At 40.7% G+C, this 17,096-nt stretch overlaps 1 protein-coding gene across 4 annotated transcripts; it reads left to right on the top strand.

Moving 5' to 3' along the window:
* The first annotated feature begins 1,256 nt into the window (after positions 1-1,256).
* Positions 1,257-13,341, top strand: LOC131954456 (glucose dehydrogenase [FAD, quinone]). 4 transcript variants are annotated; one of them, XM_059318146.1, is made up of 13 exons: positions 1,257-1,301; positions 5,932-6,069; positions 6,895-7,103; positions 7,704-7,893; positions 8,041-8,169; positions 8,420-8,541; positions 8,809-8,985; positions 10,678-10,819; positions 11,677-11,822; positions 11,984-12,158; positions 12,516-12,665; positions 12,827-12,899; positions 13,055-13,341. In XM_059318146.1, exons 2-13 carry the CDS (start codon positions 5,940-5,942, stop codon positions 13,185-13,187), a joined length of 1,776 nt encoding a protein of 591 aa, XP_059174129.1. In that variant the 5' UTR covers positions 1,257-1,301; positions 5,932-5,939; the 3' UTR covers positions 13,188-13,341. The 4 variants fall into 4 exon arrangements, with proteins under 4 accessions (XP_059174129.1, XP_059174128.1, XP_059174132.1 ...); XM_059318145.1 differs by having other exon boundaries at positions 1,257-1,310; XM_059318149.1 differs by lacking the exon at positions 1,257-1,301 and adding an exon at positions 2,518-2,574.
* The last annotated feature ends 3,755 nt before the right edge of the window (positions 13,342-17,096 follow it).

Below are 17,096 nucleotides of genomic sequence, written 5' to 3'. Positions count from 1 at the left end.
TCGTGAATGTACTGGTAAGATTTTCATAAATAGACATTAATGTAAAAAAAATCAAGTTTGAAGCCTACGTTCATCATCTCTTTAATGTGTTTTTTTTTTTTTTTAAACAAGAAGCTTTAACAGGAAGAAGCAACGTTTCAAAAACGCTTCTAAGTAAACAAATTAATTTTTATTCTGTCTTTATATTAAAACTAATATACGACATTGATAAGCAGCTTAAAAAGACCACATATATCGTTATAAATATTAATTCGCGTTGAGAAGAAGAAAAAAACGACTCACTGTACATGTTTTAGAAACCAATGGAAAAATATAAGGCCCCGCGCGGATGGTTGGCCCTAGGCCCCGCGTACCCCTATCGCCGGCTCTGTCGCTGTGTGCAGGGTACATCAAACAGAGTGATTAATTATTTTTTTTTTTTTTGGAAGAAAAGAAAAGTGTAACATGTTGTGTCATCTTAAGGATTCATTTTTTATATGAATTTTCAAAGTGTGGGTCCATTAAAAACACAAGTTTTAATGCCCAAATATCCCTAAACTTAAGTGTTTTGAAGGGTCACACATTTAAAAAATTCATAATAAATTATTTTGAAGTTACGCACTTAAAATGTTTAGCTGAGTAGGCCTACCCCAAAATATGGAAGAAGATTATGAATTAATTATTTATTGGGCATAAAATATAATATTTTATGAATGGTGGAAAACCTACAATAGGTTAATTTTTTAAGATGGGCGCTGTCGTCATAGTTACCAAGATTTTTCCACCAATTTTTTAAAGTGGAAATGCATACATTTTAATAAAGCTGTAAAGAAATAACTGTTTTCTAACGAGTTTTTAAAATGTTTTTTTTATACCGGAGCCTCCCCTCTTAATTCATAAAAAATTAATTAGGCAACCAATTAAGTCAAATTTAATGTCATGTCGCATTGTCTTCATGACTTGAACCACGTACCAACTAAGAACTGTATCTATCAGGTACAAGTGCCTGCAATTTCGCTTGGGCGTTCCGATCTAGACAGACAGACTGACGACAGACTGGCGACAGATGGAGGAAGTGAGTTAAATAAAAGGTTGCAAAAAAAAAAATTCATAAAAAACACAAGCTAAAGCGCCACTCGTGAGATAAATAAAGCAATTAAGTCAAAATTACACCTTACTATTCTTGATTAACAGACTTAAAAAGAAACGGGTAATTCCGATTACTAAAATTGGCAATGGCTTCAAAATCATTGGGTTTTCCCTCTAACAATAAAAACGAAACCGCGCCGCCATCTTAGCAAGTCACTTCGAGAGCTTTAGCCGTGAGATAGTATAAATTTTAAAAAAATTCTAGATGCTAGAATCTAGATACTATTAGATCTAGATGCTACTATTTATTAGTACAATCATTATATAATATACTTATTGAATTTATATGATATTTTAAAAATAGATACTCTAGATTTCTAGATCTAGATCAACTTATGGTAATCTCACGATATACTAATAATAGCGTCGGAAATTATCTGGTATTTGTTGAGTTTCGGTAACACTCGTTACTGTAAATCATAGTTTATTTGACCGTTGAATAAAAATAAAGTCTAGTGCATTAAATTAATGTTTTCACTTAATTTGATATTTAATTGACAGAAAATTAGCAAAAATTAGTAAATCTAAATATTATTAATAAATATTATTAATGAATTAATGCTTTTTTTTTTTAAAGAAACACGAAAAAAAAACTTTTAGAAGATTTGCGACCACTAGATCTAGTTCTAGATCATCTAGATCTGTTAGTAAAATAAATAAATAAATTAGATTTACTTCCAGTTAAATGTAGTAAGAAGAACAATAACAATGTTTAGTAGCAGCAATAATTAGCACATACACATAAAATAATTAGAAATACAAAATAATTAGCCAAACAGTATTTAAATTGCAACTAAAATCAATTCAATCCTTGTACATTTTAAAACATTATGTTTTAAAAATAATATGGCGGCAAATAAATTAAGGTTTACAATATTTCCGATGGTTTTCGGAACGACTCGATAGACTACGCCATGGTTTTACTGGTTTTTTTTTTGTTTTGTTTTTTTCCTGCTGTTCAATTCCGGAATAATAACCGAAGCTATATCGTGATTTTACCCAACTTATTCTTTATACTTTAGGTAAAACCTTAGTTTAGCATTTCTAACCCATATCGAATTAATTATCCTCATATCCACATATAAACCCACGATTCCGGATCATAATATTAGATACGACCTACACTGAAGATTTTTAAAATACTATCATTTAGCGTGAATACCTCAATCGGGAAATTAGAGTTTTATTTTAATGACCGACAGTAAATACAAAATTTACTTAAGCCTTTTTTGACCTTTGGTACTTGTTTTAGAGTTCTCTCCCCTGAACCAGGATTTCCCGATTGAACCAAGTCGTCTTAGTCGAAGTTGTTTTTTTTAACACACAAAACAACACATCGTGTACAGTTGTGATAATGTCCATGTCGTTCACCCAGTGGCGTGCAGAGGGGGGGGGCGGACGGGGCCCAGGCCCCGGGCATCCACCACTGGGGGGCATCCAGCGGAGGTAAAAAAAAAAAAAATTTAATTAATTAATTAATTTTTTTTTTTTTTTTTTTTTTTTTTTTTAGTAATTTAAAAACTGTTGTGATATGTCGTGTCATGGTGTCATCGTAACTTTCCATATGTTTTGCGATCTCACTCAAAACAATTGTACACTCAATCGTCTGTCAGCCGTTTTAACATTACACTGTCCGTATGGCAAAACTTATATAGAAACAGCGGGCATCAGTGAAGGGTAGTCCTACGGAAGTCAATGATATTCCATTAATAAATGTGTGTCATATTTATTTAGTATAGTGTAGGGGCATCGTTTAGAGTACTTGTGACCAAGTTATTCCCATGCACTGTAAGGGCATCTTTAAAGTAATATGCGCGTATTCGTTATACTCATTTTCAAGGACATCCGTCGAGTAATTAAATCATATTTATTTTTATACACTGTAGGGGCATCTTTAAAGTAATTATTCGTATATTCATTATAATATATTTTATGAGCATTTACTAATATGCCCACTTCACTTTATAATACATTTTAAAGGCATCCATACAGTAAGTATGCCCATCTTCATTTTATATATTGTAGGGGCATCTTGAAAGTAATTAAGCTTATATTCATGTATTACACTCGAAGGACATGCAACAGTAATTACACCAATCATCGTTGTTAACATTGGGGGCATCTCTAAAGCTATTTTTTAATGTACTTCTTCATTATTATCCATTTTAAGGGCATCCAAAGGGTAATGATGCCCATATTATTATTATAATTTTTTGGGGCATCTTTGGTGAAATATATGGCCATTTGCAGTGTAATAACTTTTTTTGTTAAATTGTATGGGCAGCATTCAGTGGCGTAGCTAGGATTTTCGGTCCCCTATGCAAAAATTAACAATGTTAATGTTAGTCGCCCGTCCTCCCCCACACTGAATGCCACTGCCTGTACACTAAGAAAGGACTTGGGGCCTTTTTTAAATTAAATTATTTCTACAGTAGAAAAAAAAAACTTGATTTCATTAATTTTTAAAAAATTATTTATATAAAATAAATATCAAAATTCCAATGTAAAAGTTTTAACTTTTTAAAAGAAGGAAAATGGCCCCTATTTGCCTTGTGCTCCTATGCCTTGCTTACTCTAGCTTTACGGTAGCTAAGCCACTGGCAGCCATTAGTATATATTTTTTTTCATGCATTATATAAGCATACTTAAGAATAAGAATGCCCATATAATGTTTTTGATACACATTAGCGTCAGTCTTAAGAATACGAATCAACATATTGTTTTCGATACATTGTAATGATATCATTCAGAATAATTGCGCCCATATTGATTTTTACAAATAGGAGGAGCATGCTTTAAGTAGTGTTAAAGTTAAAGTTTTTAACTCTGAGTAGAGCTTTCTTTAAAGTAATTGGGAGCACATGCAGAGCCAGTTTTATTTCAGTTAATAGTAGAGCTATCTATAGAGTTATTGAGCCCATAATGATGTAATGAAATGTGGGGATGCGGTGTGGGTTTTTAGGCTATGGAAGCCGTTAGTGGATTATCCCCCACCTGAACTAGACAGGCGTACTTGGGTGTTAAATTTGTGAAAACGCGTCCAAGCCTAGGGAGGGTCTGACATAGCATAGTGGATTTTTAAACACAGTCCGATGTAGAAATGTTTTTTTAAGCTGGCAGCTTTAGGGGTCATCCATTTATGACGTCCACACGGGGGGGGGGGGGGGGGGGGTCCGAAAAAAATTGACTTTTGTGGACGCGTGTGGACAGGGGGAGGGGGGGGGGTTGGCCCAATGTGGACGTCCACACATTAAATCTAACATTATTTTTGGTAGTGTGAAAGAAAAATATTTCCTAGCGAAGCTAAAGTTCAACTATCCTATCTCTCTGGCCCTTTAACCACCCAGCTTGGGTCTATGCCCTGGCTTAACCTGGAATACAATAAGATATCCAATTACAAGTGTCCCCACATTTGCATCCCAGGTCAAATACCAGGCGACCACTTCTCTAGGTAGGCGGGGTCATCCCAGTTCAGTTGTGAGACGGGAGAGGGGTGGAGGGGGGGGGGGGGTTAGCACGCTGTCCCTGTTCAGGTGTGGGACACGAAGGACAATAAAACACATTTGTACCAGTATTTGTAATACTATATACACTCAGAGTATATACACACTTAATGCAGTAGCTTGAGTAATAGTGGAAGAAGATTATGCAAAAACTTATAGTCAGTGTGGACGTCCACGGGATGGGGGGGGGGGCGTCAAAAGTGGACGTTTGTGGACAGGGAAGAGGGGGGGTCCAAAATCCCAAAAATGTGTGGACTTCATAAATGGATGACCCCTTAGCCAACCAAGGTACACTTCTGTTATATTCAAGGTTAAGATAGTTTCAGAGTATCTAGCTAGCATCACCCATCTCTTTAAAGAGTTGACGTTTTGACCAAGTGGTTTAGAGACAAAATCTGAAACATCTCTAGTTCAATGCACACTCTCACCTGTATTAGTTACACTATAGGAATACCTAAACAGGCCAAGAGAGAAACATCCCATTAATAAAGGCGTATCTGACGCCCTAATTGCAGACACGGACAGCGTTTTTGTCCCTGCGGTCCCGGGTGGTAATACAATACCTGATGAGACTCTTTTGTAGTGCATCACAGCCCCCCTCCCCACCACGACCCGTCCCGCAATTGTCTTCCACCCCCCCCCCTTCTCCCAAGTTCCAACCATTCATTCCATTTGGATTTAGCTGGCTGTTAGTCAACGTTTTCATCTCAATTAAGATAAGTACATTTTTTAAAATAAATGATATATATATATATATATATATATATATATATATATATATATATATATATTTATGGGGGCATCTTCCGCTTGATTTTGCCCCGGGCATCTACATAGGTCTGCACGCCACTGCGTTCACCCAAGCACACATTCAATTTGTCACACATCCCACACATTATCCACACAGAGTTTCATCTAGCCCCCCCCCCCTCCGAAGAAAGTCTACCACCCCCCCCCCCCCCCCCGAACGAAATGAAAATTATCTAGAAAATATATACTTTTAACAGTTTCCGCCCCCCGAAGAAAGTCTACCGCCCCCCCCCCCCCCCCCCGAAAATTTCAAGTGCCCCCCCCCCCCGTAGAAAAAAAGTCTGGAAGAAACACAGTACCCACACACGACAGTAGCGCAGCAGACGTGTGTGTGTAAGGTGATCTGTTGTCAGTCTGTTTCAACTCTCTTTGTTAAAATATGTAACTGTAAACATCATTGCTGATACATTGCATTGATTTATCTCATTACAACTTGTCATGCTTTTCCCGCACTCAAGATTAAAAATACTTTTCTATTTTCAATATACAGCAGCAAGAATGGGATTTTGGAACATCATTATTGTACTGCTGGCCGTGTTGTCATTTTATCTCTACCAAAGCTATGTTTACAGAAGACCAACGTACAAGCACATAGACAAACTTTTGGATTCCTACGATTATATTATAGGTAAATACTTTTTGAATACGTTTTAAGATTATCCAGTTGTTTTTGGTTTTGGTTCACATTATTAACTTGTCCGCCAGTTCAGTTACATTAAACAGAGATTTGTAAATAACGCATACTAAGCCTATCCCCCCACCACACACACACATACGCACAATCACACACACAAGAGGCGTAGCGAGGGCGGGGCGGGGGTGCGGACCGCAACGGGTGACACCATTTAGGGGGGTGACACCAAGCCAAAATATTGCAAAATGTACAGACCCTTTAGTTATAACTTAAAGTTAAATAGTCTTTAAAGTACAAATCGACAATTATTACAAGAGGGGGGGGGGGGTGGTTATACACATACATGTACCCGAATGTGGTATATATTTAAATTATAGGCTTATGTAGGCCGACACAAACACGCACACAAACACACACACACACACACACACATATATATATATATATATATATATATATATATATATATATATATATATATATATATATATATATATATATATATATATATATATATATATACACTTAGTTTCTAGGGGGGGGGGTGTGACACCAAGAAGTTCCGCACCGGGTGATACCCGACCTAGTGACACTGACACACACTCTCTTCTAGTGCCGTGTTCTACAATTACAGTTTACAAAGTTGAAATTATAACCCACCAAAGCTAGCGAGCAAAGTCGCCGAATATTGAGATGTACATGAAAAGTTTACCCTTTCATTTAATGCCGACGAGGCTCTCCGTTCTTAAAAAACCTGGCTAGTTCATAGACTTGTTCAGCCATTGAGAAAGCTGTATTGTAACCAATGTGTTGTTTCAGTGGGGGCGGGGACGGCTGGGTGTGTTCTCGCTGCCAGACTGTCCGAGAACAGTTCTAGAACGGTGCTGCTACTGGAGGCCGGACCCAGTGACGTCAGCCACGCCGAGGTGGACACGCCGGCCCGGGTGCCGGAAACATTCTTGAGCCGGTTCGATTGGAAGCTGTACAGCCGGCCCCAGGAGCAGGCGGCTCTCGGTCTGGAGGGTCAGGTTTGACCGGTGGTTCTCTTAGTGTCACGTGTCCCCTCCCCCTCTTTCTCTATGACCGTTTTAACTTATTCTCTGTCTGGATGTCTTTTTCCTCAACCCCCCACCTCTACATCTGGTCACCTCAGCTCATTTACACTTTTTTTAAAGCCTTAGCCTTTAACCTACACACATTCCCCTACTCCACAACTATAGTTATAATACCCTACAGCAGACTGTCGCAATACTTTGTTGATTTATATATAGATGTGTTAGGGTTGCAGTGTTTCCTTCGAACATTATACTTTGGGAAGGGGGGGGGGGTTGACAGACATAAAGCTTCAAGGGATGGGGAGGGCAAGGACACCCTTCTTATTGAATGTTTTTATTGAATTTTTTATTTTATTTTGCCGTGGGAAGTGGTGGACATGTTCAGGTTGGGAGAGGGGGGGGGGTGTTCCGGAGATATTTCTGAAGGAAACACTGCAGGGTAGACTTGTGGGGATAAGTTTAACTACTGCCAAAGGCTTTAACATACTATCGGAGAGATGGGGTAGCAGGCGCAACATCAAGTTTCTTTGCTACAAAGTAAACTGGGACCTTACTTGTGAACTTCTACCCTAGAGAATTTACATACCTCGTGGGAAGATCCTTGGTGGCTCAAGTCAAATTAATTACATGCAATGGAGCCGAGGTCACAGACTAGACTTTGACAGATGGGCGGAGCAAGGATCTGAAGGGTGGAGTTATCGTGACGTACTTCCGTTTTTCATGAGATCAGAAGACGTAGTCCCAAAACATTTGGCAAACAAAGGTTGTTTTTTTTTTTTTTTTGCAATGTCAGCTTCTAAATTACAAATTTTAAATTTACCTGTTAATCGTATCCAAAATGTTAAATTATCCCTTTTCCAACTCATTCAACATTTAAAAAAAACCCTTCACACTTTTTGTTTTGATGTAGAATACCGAGGTTCCAATGGCCAAGTAAAGATAACCCAGTTAAATGGCTATGGTTTGGCCACAGTTTTCATTAATGCGGTTAAGTCCCTTGGTTTTCAAGAGACCGACTACAACGCTGAAACTCAAGAAGGTCTATCAGTACAATACAAATGTTTTGTGTTATTGTTGTGTATTTTTAAAATTATTTTTATTTTGTTTTGTGTGTGTAAGTTTATTTAGTCTTGTGTACTGCCTTTTGCGTTTTGCCTTTATAGTTGTATTGAGTTTTTACAGCGCATGTTGTGTTCACAGTGTTGAATAAATTCTTACTTGATGTGTTATCTGTTGCGTATGTAAAAACGCGTAGCCTTGTGTGACCTCCTGCACGTGTTTGTCGACAGGGGTCGCTCACACACAGAGCAACATCTACAAGGGCGAGAGGTGGAGCTCAGCACGTGCGTACCTGTGGCCAGTCGCAGACAGGGAGAATCTGCACATTGTCACCGACACACTGGTTCATAAGGTAGTGACGTCACCGACACACTGGTTCATAAGGTAGTGACGTCACCGACACACTGGTTCATAAGGTAGTGACGTCACCGACATACTGGTTCATAAGGTAGTGACGTCATCGACTAACATAAGGTATTGACGTCACCAATCAGACTGACCGAGCCGCTGGACAGTCCTACTGGGTTGTTGATGCTGGGGGCAAGTAGATTGTGACTGACTAGTGTCTTAATGAAACCTATTGCGCTGCCCCTGAGTCACGTGGGTTCTTGATCGTCAGGTCCTTATAGAGCACAAGACGGCCGTGGGGGTCAGGCTGATCCGGAATTCCAGTCCGGCAGATCCGGTTGACGTCCGGTGCTCCAAGGAAGTGATTCTAGCCGCCGGAAGTTTTGGGTCACCTCAGGTGCTGATGCTGTCAGGGGTCGGACCCAGGGAACATTTAGAGTCACTGAAGGTAGGGCAGTGACCCAGGTAACATTTAGAGTCACTGAAGGTAGGGCAGTGACCCAGGGAACATTTAGAGTCACTGAAGGTAGGGCAGTGACCCAGGGAACATTTAGAGTCACTGAAGGTAGGGCAGTGACCCAGGGAACATTTAGAGTCACTGAAGGTAGGTCGATGACCCAGGGAACATTTAGAGTCACTGAAGGTAGGACAGTGACCCAGGGAACATTTAGAGTCACTGAAGGTAGGGCAGAAACCCAGGGAACATTTAGAGACACTGAAGGTAGGGCAGTGACCCAGGGAACATTTAGAGTCACTTAATGTAGGGCAGTGACACAGGGAACATTTAGAGTCACTTAATGTAGGGCAATGACCCAGGGAACATTTAGAGACACTTAGTGAAGGGCAGTGACCCAGGGAACATTTAGAGTCACTTAATGTAGGGCAGTGACCCAGGGAACATTTAGAGACACTGAAGGTAGGGCAGTGACCCAGGGAACATTTAGAGTCACTTAATGTAGGGCAGTGACCCAGGGAACATTTAGAGTCACTGAAGGTAGGTCGATGACCCAGGGAACATTTAGAGTCACTGAAGGTAGGACAGTGACCCAGGGAACATTTAGAGTCACTGAAGGTAGGGCAGAGACCCAGGGAACATTTAGAGACACTTAGTGAAGGGCAGTGACCCAGGGAACATTTAGAGTCACTTAATGTAGGGCAGTGACCCAGGGAACATTTAGAGACACTGAAGGTAGGGCAGTGACCCAGGGAACATTTAGAGTCACTTAATGTAGGGCAGTGACCCAGGGAACATTTAGAGTCACTGAAGGTAGGTCGATGACCCAGGGAACATTTAGAGTCACTGAAGGTAGGACAGTGACCCAGGGAACATTTAGAGTCACTGAAGGTAGGGCAGAGACCCAGGGAACATTTAGAGACACTGAAGGTAGGGCAATGACCCAGTGGACATTTAGAGTCACTTAATGTAGGGCATTGACCCAGGGAACATTTAGAGACACTGAAGGTAGGGCAGTGACCCAGGGATCATTTAGAGTCATATATTGTAGGGCAGTGACCCAGGGAACATTTAGAAACACTTAATGTAGGGCAGTGACCCAGGGAACATTTAGAAACACTGAAGGTAGGGCAGTGACCCAGGGAACATTTAGAGTCACTTAATGTAGGGCAGTGACAAAGGGAACATTTAGAGTCACTTAATGTAGGGCAATGACCCAGGGAACATTTAGAGACACTTAATGTAGGGCAGTGACCCAGGGAACATTTAGAGTCACTTAAGGTAGGGCAGTGACCCAGGGAACATTTAGAGACACTTAATGTAGGGCAGTGACCCAGGGAACATTTAGAGTCACTTAATGTAGGGCAGTGACCCAGGGAACATTTAGAGTCACTTAATGTAGGTCAGTGACACACGGAACATTTAGAGTCACTTAATGTAGGGCAGTGACCCAGAGAACATTTAGAGACACTGAAGGTAGGGCATTGACCCAGGGAACATTTAGAGTAACTGAAGGTAGGGCAGTGACCCAGGGAACATTTAGAGACACTGAAGGTAGGGCAGTGACCCAGGGAACATTTAGAGTCAATGAAGGTAGGGCAGTGACCCAGGGAACATTTAGAAACACTGAACATTGTTCCAAGAAACGTTTAGACGCTATAAACGTAACTTTCAACTGTATTTCAGATACCTTTGGTTGCTGACCTACCGGTGGGGGAGAACCTCCATGATCACGTGACCACCGCGCTCTCTGTGATCACCAACTCGAGCATCGGGTTACCACGTACCACACTGTACCACCAGCTGGAGTACTTGACCTTTGGAACGGGTGAGTGACCAGTCACGTGAGTCGGCAGTCATACAGCTGTGGTTTCACTGTCCATCTACACAAAATATGTGATCTCACTGTACACAAAATATGTGATCTCACTGTACACAAAATTGACAAACCCTGTGATCTCACTGTACACAAAACCTGTGATCTCACTGTACACACAATTGACAAAACCTGTGATCTCAGTGTACAAAAAACCTGTGATCTCACTGTCCATCTAACACAAAACCTGTGATCTCACTGTCCATCTAACACAAAACCTCTAATCTCACTGTCCATCTAACACAACACCTCTAATCTCACTGTCCATCTAACACAAAACCTGTAATCTCTCTGTACACAAAACCTGTGATCTCACTGTACACAAAACCTGTGAACTCACTGTTCACAAATCCTGTAATCTCACTGTACACAAAACCTGTTATCTCACTGTACATCTAACACAAATCCTGTGATCTCACCGTCCAATATAACACAAAAAATCTGATCTCACTGTACACAAAACCTGTGATCTCACTGTACACAAAACCTGTGATCTTACTGTACACAAAGCCTGTGATCTCACTGTCCATCTAACACAAAACCTCTGATCTCACTGTACACAAAACCTGTGATCTCACTGTACACAAAACTTGTAATCTCACCGTCCATCTAACACAAAACCTGTGATCTCACTGTACACACAATTGACAAAACCTGTGATCTCACTGTACACAAAACCTGTGATCTCACTGTCCATCTAACACAAAACCTGTGATCTCACTGTACACAAAACCTGTGATCTCACCGTCCATTTCACACAAAATCTGTGATCTCACTGTCCATCTAACACAAAACCTGTGATTCTCCAGGTCCCCTGAGTTCACCAGGTGGGACTGACGGCCTCGCCCACCTGAAAACTCTACCTCACCTGCAGCAGCCCGATATACAGTTGACCTTGGTGGAGCAGCTGATGGACATGAAGTTCATGAAGGTCATGCCCGGCTTAGCCACCGAGGTACCCACGTGACGTGATCTGCCTGTCGTGTTACACATGTGCTTCACAGCTGTTTTCGTTTCATTGTAACACATGTGCTTCACAGCTGTTGTCGTTTCATAGTTACACATGTGCTTCACAGCTGTTTTCGTTTCCTTGTTACACGGCCTCTTGTTCTCCAGCTCCTCCACAGCTGGAGGCTCCAGGAGCAGGGCCAAGGGTTCCTGGTCCTGGTGTGCCTGCTCCGACCCAAGAGCCGGGGTACTGTCCGGCTCCGTTCGTCTGACCCACTGGACTCTCCGGTCATCGACCCCAACTTTTTCAGTGACCCTCAGGACCTGGATGACCTCGTTAGAGGTGAGATGACCTTGACATAGGTTAGATGACATTGACGTAGTTTAGATGACCTTGACATAAACAAGAAGAACTTGACACAAAATAGTACTTCGAAAATTGAAAAATACAGAAGAGATCTAACCTCCATGACAGTGAACCGATCCTGATGGATCATGGATAGGAAACTTTGATAGGTTGAAGGTCATCCTGACATTCTGTCCTTGACCTGTGCAAGATTATCTTGACATTGGTAAAGATATGGTGTGAGGGTAAGAAGACAGTTTTAGGACATGACAATGGATGAGCATGGCACGCTCCCCCCCCCCCACCACCACAATATAACATCCTCCCCCTTCTCGTGTTCTCCAACTGCCCCAGGTGTGCGACTCGCCCTGAAGATCGTGGACACCGAACCACTGAGACAGCTGGGGGCGGTCATTGACCCCGCCCCACTGCCCAGCTGTGTCAGCCATCTTTACAACAGCGACAGTTACTGGAACTGTTTCAACCGTCACCTAGCATCTACTGGTGAGCCTTGGGGGCGGGGGTGAGATCTAATCCTTAACTTAAATATAAAGTTTTCGATAGAAATTTCCTGCAGTCCAAGGCTTATCTCCAGGTTTAACCCTAAGATTAGATCAAAACCTTCATCTCTCACCGATATAAAAATGTGCTGACATTTCCAACAGCTCACCATCCCGCCGGCACGTGCAAGATGGGCGCCACTGATGACGTCACAACAGTAGTGGACAACAGATTAAGGTACAAAAAATGTTAGGGGACCAACTTAAAGACAATCAAGTGACCCAAATCACAGGGAACAAGCTTAAAGCCGTTGTGTTAAATATTTAAAAGTTAGTCTCTGATTTTACGATTTCCTGGAATTGAAAGTTTCCCGCCATCTGCTCTCCCCACAGGGTGAAGGGTGTGAGGAACCTCCGTGTAGCAGACGCCTCTATCATGCCGGACGTCGTGTCGGCCAACACAAACGCCGCAACCTTCATGATAGGCGAGAAGGCCGCGGACATGATACTCAATGACGGGAAGTAAAAAGTTGACCAAAATATCGAGTATGTTGTTGCTTTAAATCCCACATGAACGGGAAATATAACTTTGCCCATGTTATTCGTGTTTGTTGTTGCTTGAATGAAATCCTATTAGACTTGTATCAACGGGGACAGGAAATAAAAAGTTGACCATGGTATCGTGTTTGTTGTTGCTCAGTTCTTGCTTGTCCACGAGACTTGAATGCAAGGCGCCGTCATGTAGAGTGCTTGGTCGTGTCGGTATAAATCAATACATGGCTCCATAGTCCGAGAGACGGTTGTGATTGAGTCTTGCATGACGAGTCTGAGAGACGGTTATGATTGAGTCTTGCATCACGAGTCTGAGAGACGGTTATGATTGAGTGTTGCATCACGAGTCTGAGAGACGGTTATGATTGAGTCTTGCATCACGAGTCCGAGAGACGGTTATGATTGAGTGTTGCATCACGAGTCTGAGAGACGGTTATGATTGAGTCTTGCATCACGAGGTGCAACTCCCAGGCAGCGAGTTGAGAACAGTCTGGTGTTGCCCATGTAGCGCAGTGGCGTGCAGAGGGGGGGGCGGAGGGGGCCCAGGCCCCGGGCATCCACACCAAGGGGGCATCCAACGGGGTAAAAAAAAAATTAAAAAAAAAAAATTTAAATTTTTTTTTTTTTTTAGGAAAGTTAAAAGTCTTCTTAGGTTTGTCTACCTAGGCAGAATTATCAATTTGCCGAATTCACCGAAATGTGTATTTACAATCAACAAAAGTCATTGGTGAAGGGTAGGGGTATAGTAGTCATTGATGTTCCCCGAATAAATGTATGCAGTCTTTCAATTAATAGAGTATCTGATACTTATTTAGGTATAGTGTAGGTAGGGGCATCTTTTAGAGAACATGCCCATAATCATTTTATACTCTTATGGTCATCCCATAGAGTATTAAAGCCCATGATTATATTTTATACACTGTAGGGGCATCTTTAATGTAATTTTGCTTATATTCATCATAATAGTTTTGAAGGGCATCCACACAGTTATTATGCCCGCATTCATTTTATATATCGTCAGGGCATCTTTAAAGTAATTTACTTGTATTCACGTTTGTATTTATATAATTACAGCAATTATCCCATATTCGTTTTATATATTATCGGATGATATTTATTTTGCTTATATTCATTATTGAATGTCTGAAGGGCATACATACAGTAATTATATGCCCATGTTCGTTTCATATATTATCGGAACATTTTTATTATGTTTCTATTCATTGCATGATGTTTGTAGGGCTTCAATACAATAATTATGCCCATATTCATTTTAATGGACGTAACGGCATTCGTAGAGTGATTAAGCACATAGCCTGTTCTTATTTTTATTGTAATTATGATCTTTATAATATTCATGACCATATGGATTTTTGTTTTTTAAATATTGTAGGGATTAAATTCAAACTAAAAAAGTGCGTACTGTTTTGATACACTGGGCTGAGTTCACTTCATTGTAAAGTTGTCCTGAAGTCTCACACGTCTAAATTACCGGCATTCACGGCCGCCCGGTAGTCCCGTCGAGAAACACAAAGGTGTAGCTGGCTGTCACTTTGTTCCCTCCCTCAATTTTGACAAACCTCCTATTGTACTCGAATCTGGAGACTGTTTTTTTTTCATCCGATAAGCATAAATTTAAATGCACAGTCTGCGTGATTTTTTACCTCACCACACCAACTTTCACCAACCCCAAAGCACTAATCATTATCTTAATTGGGGGCACATAATATAGACCCAGCTTTATTTCAACTAATAGTAGAGCCATCTGCAGAGTAATTGATCCCAAATTGATGTAATGAAATGTGGTGGTGGGTTCAGGCCATGGTCAACATTAATGGATTTCCCCCCACCTGAACTGGACAGAAGGCGTTACCGGGTTTTAAATTTGGGAATACACGTCCAAGTTGTAGGGAGGGTCTGACATAGCGAAGTGAATGGTTAGACACGGGCCGATGTTTTAGAGTACCTAGCATCACATCTCCTTAAAGCATTGACCTTTTGACCGAGTGGTTTAGAGATTTTTAAAATCTGAAACATCTCTAGTTCAATGCACACTCTCACCTGTATTAGTTACACTATAGGAATTCCTAAATAGGCCAAGAAAGAAACATCCCATAAATAAAGGCGTGTCTGACGCGACGCCCTAATTGTAGACACGGACGTTTTTGTACCCTCGGTGCCGGGCGGTAATACAAAACCGGATGAGACTCTTTTGTAGTGCATCACAGCCCCCCCCCCCTCCCCACCACGACACGTCAGGCAATTCTCTCCCCTCTTCCCCCCCCCCCCCCAAGTTCCAACCATTCATTCCTTTTGGATTTAGCTGGCTGTAGTCAACGTTTTCATCTTAATTAAGATAAGTACAATTTTTAACGGATTGTAACTAAGCTTTATATATATACATATATATATATATATATATATATATATATATATATATATATATATATATATATATATATATATATATATATATATATATATATATATATATATATATATATATATATATATGATTTTGCCCCGGGCATCTACATAGGTCTGCACGCCACTGATGTAGCGGTACAAGGGGAGGTCAAGGGGAGGGGGGGGGTCAAGGGAAGGGGGAGGTCAAGGGAAGGTGGACATTGCTTTTAAAGCAGGTAAATGGCCGAGGTTAGGTCATGGTCAAGTACTTCAACAAGTCCGATAGTCAGAACGGAAAGTTCACTTGGATCAAATGCAATATGGTCTTTCTTATGTCGTGTGTAGAGACACATAAACTCTACTGCACCTTTCTCATCCTAGTTAGCTTTTCGCTACCCTTGACGGTACCTACATTCATTTATACAGGAGTGATTTTATAAATTTTATATTTTTTTGTATTATTATAAATTTTATATTTTTGTATTCGGACCGTTGAAGACACTTTTTTAGTGAAAAGGCGGGGGTGCCTGTAGTAGACAGTTAGTGACCAAATGAGGAAGGGGGGGGGGAGCGGATGGGGACATGCACCGGGCATCATAATTTATACACTGTAGGGACATCTTTTATGTTATTATGTTTATTCACTACGATAAGTTTGAAAGGCATCCATACAGTAATTATGTTCATATTCATTTTATATATGTTCAGTTCATCAATAAATACATTATACTTGTATTTAATTTATATTTTTGAAGGGATTTTATACATCCATATTCATTTTGGTGAATTTTAACGGTTTTCGTAGAGTGTTTAAGCACATGTTTATTTTAATTAATTGTAGGGATATCCAGTATAAAAGTTAAGACCAAAGTGATTTTTGTTTTAAAATAGTGTAGGGATAACAAACAAACTATAATGTCTATACGGTTTGATACATCTGGCCGAGATCGTTTTATGGTAAAGTTCTCCAGATTTCCCAAACGCCTGAATTACCGGAAGTCTGAGTATGCCGTCGCGAAACTCATAAATAAGTTGAAGCTGGCTGTCACATGGTTCACTTTCTAATTATAGACACGAACCTTCTCTTGTGGGAACGCGGTCTAAACCGGTAATGTAATACGTGGACGCTCTATAAACACGCACTTTCTCTTGAATGGCTGCGGTCAGAGATCCAGTAACGTAGTACTCGAACTGGGAGATTTTTTTTCTTAGGGTATGGCGTCCCATAGATTTAAATGTACAGTTATCCTTTATCTCACCCCACCAACTCCACCCACTCCAGTGTTCCACCCTTTTGAGTGGACAGCCTTAGCGTTGCTTCAAAGTGATTTCACTATTTTTCCTCGACACCATGTCTACAAGAGACAGAGATAGATTTCGCAAGTATAAATCAGGTGCATCAAAAGCGAGAAAACGCAATTTAGGAGAAGAATTTGATAAACACGAGCAGGCGAGTTGGACAAGTACATACACTATC

Source organism: Physella acuta, unplaced genomic scaffold (genome assembly GCF_028476545.2).
Source record: "Physella acuta isolate Inbredline_101_S28 unplaced genomic scaffold, ASM2847654v3 ptg001000l, whole genome shotgun sequence".
In the NCBI taxonomy this organism is placed as follows: Eukaryota; Metazoa; Mollusca; class Gastropoda; family Physidae; genus Physella; species Physella acuta.
The sequence above is the reverse complement of the archived record's forward strand: the minus strand, read 5'-3'. Positions and strand labels throughout refer to the sequence as shown.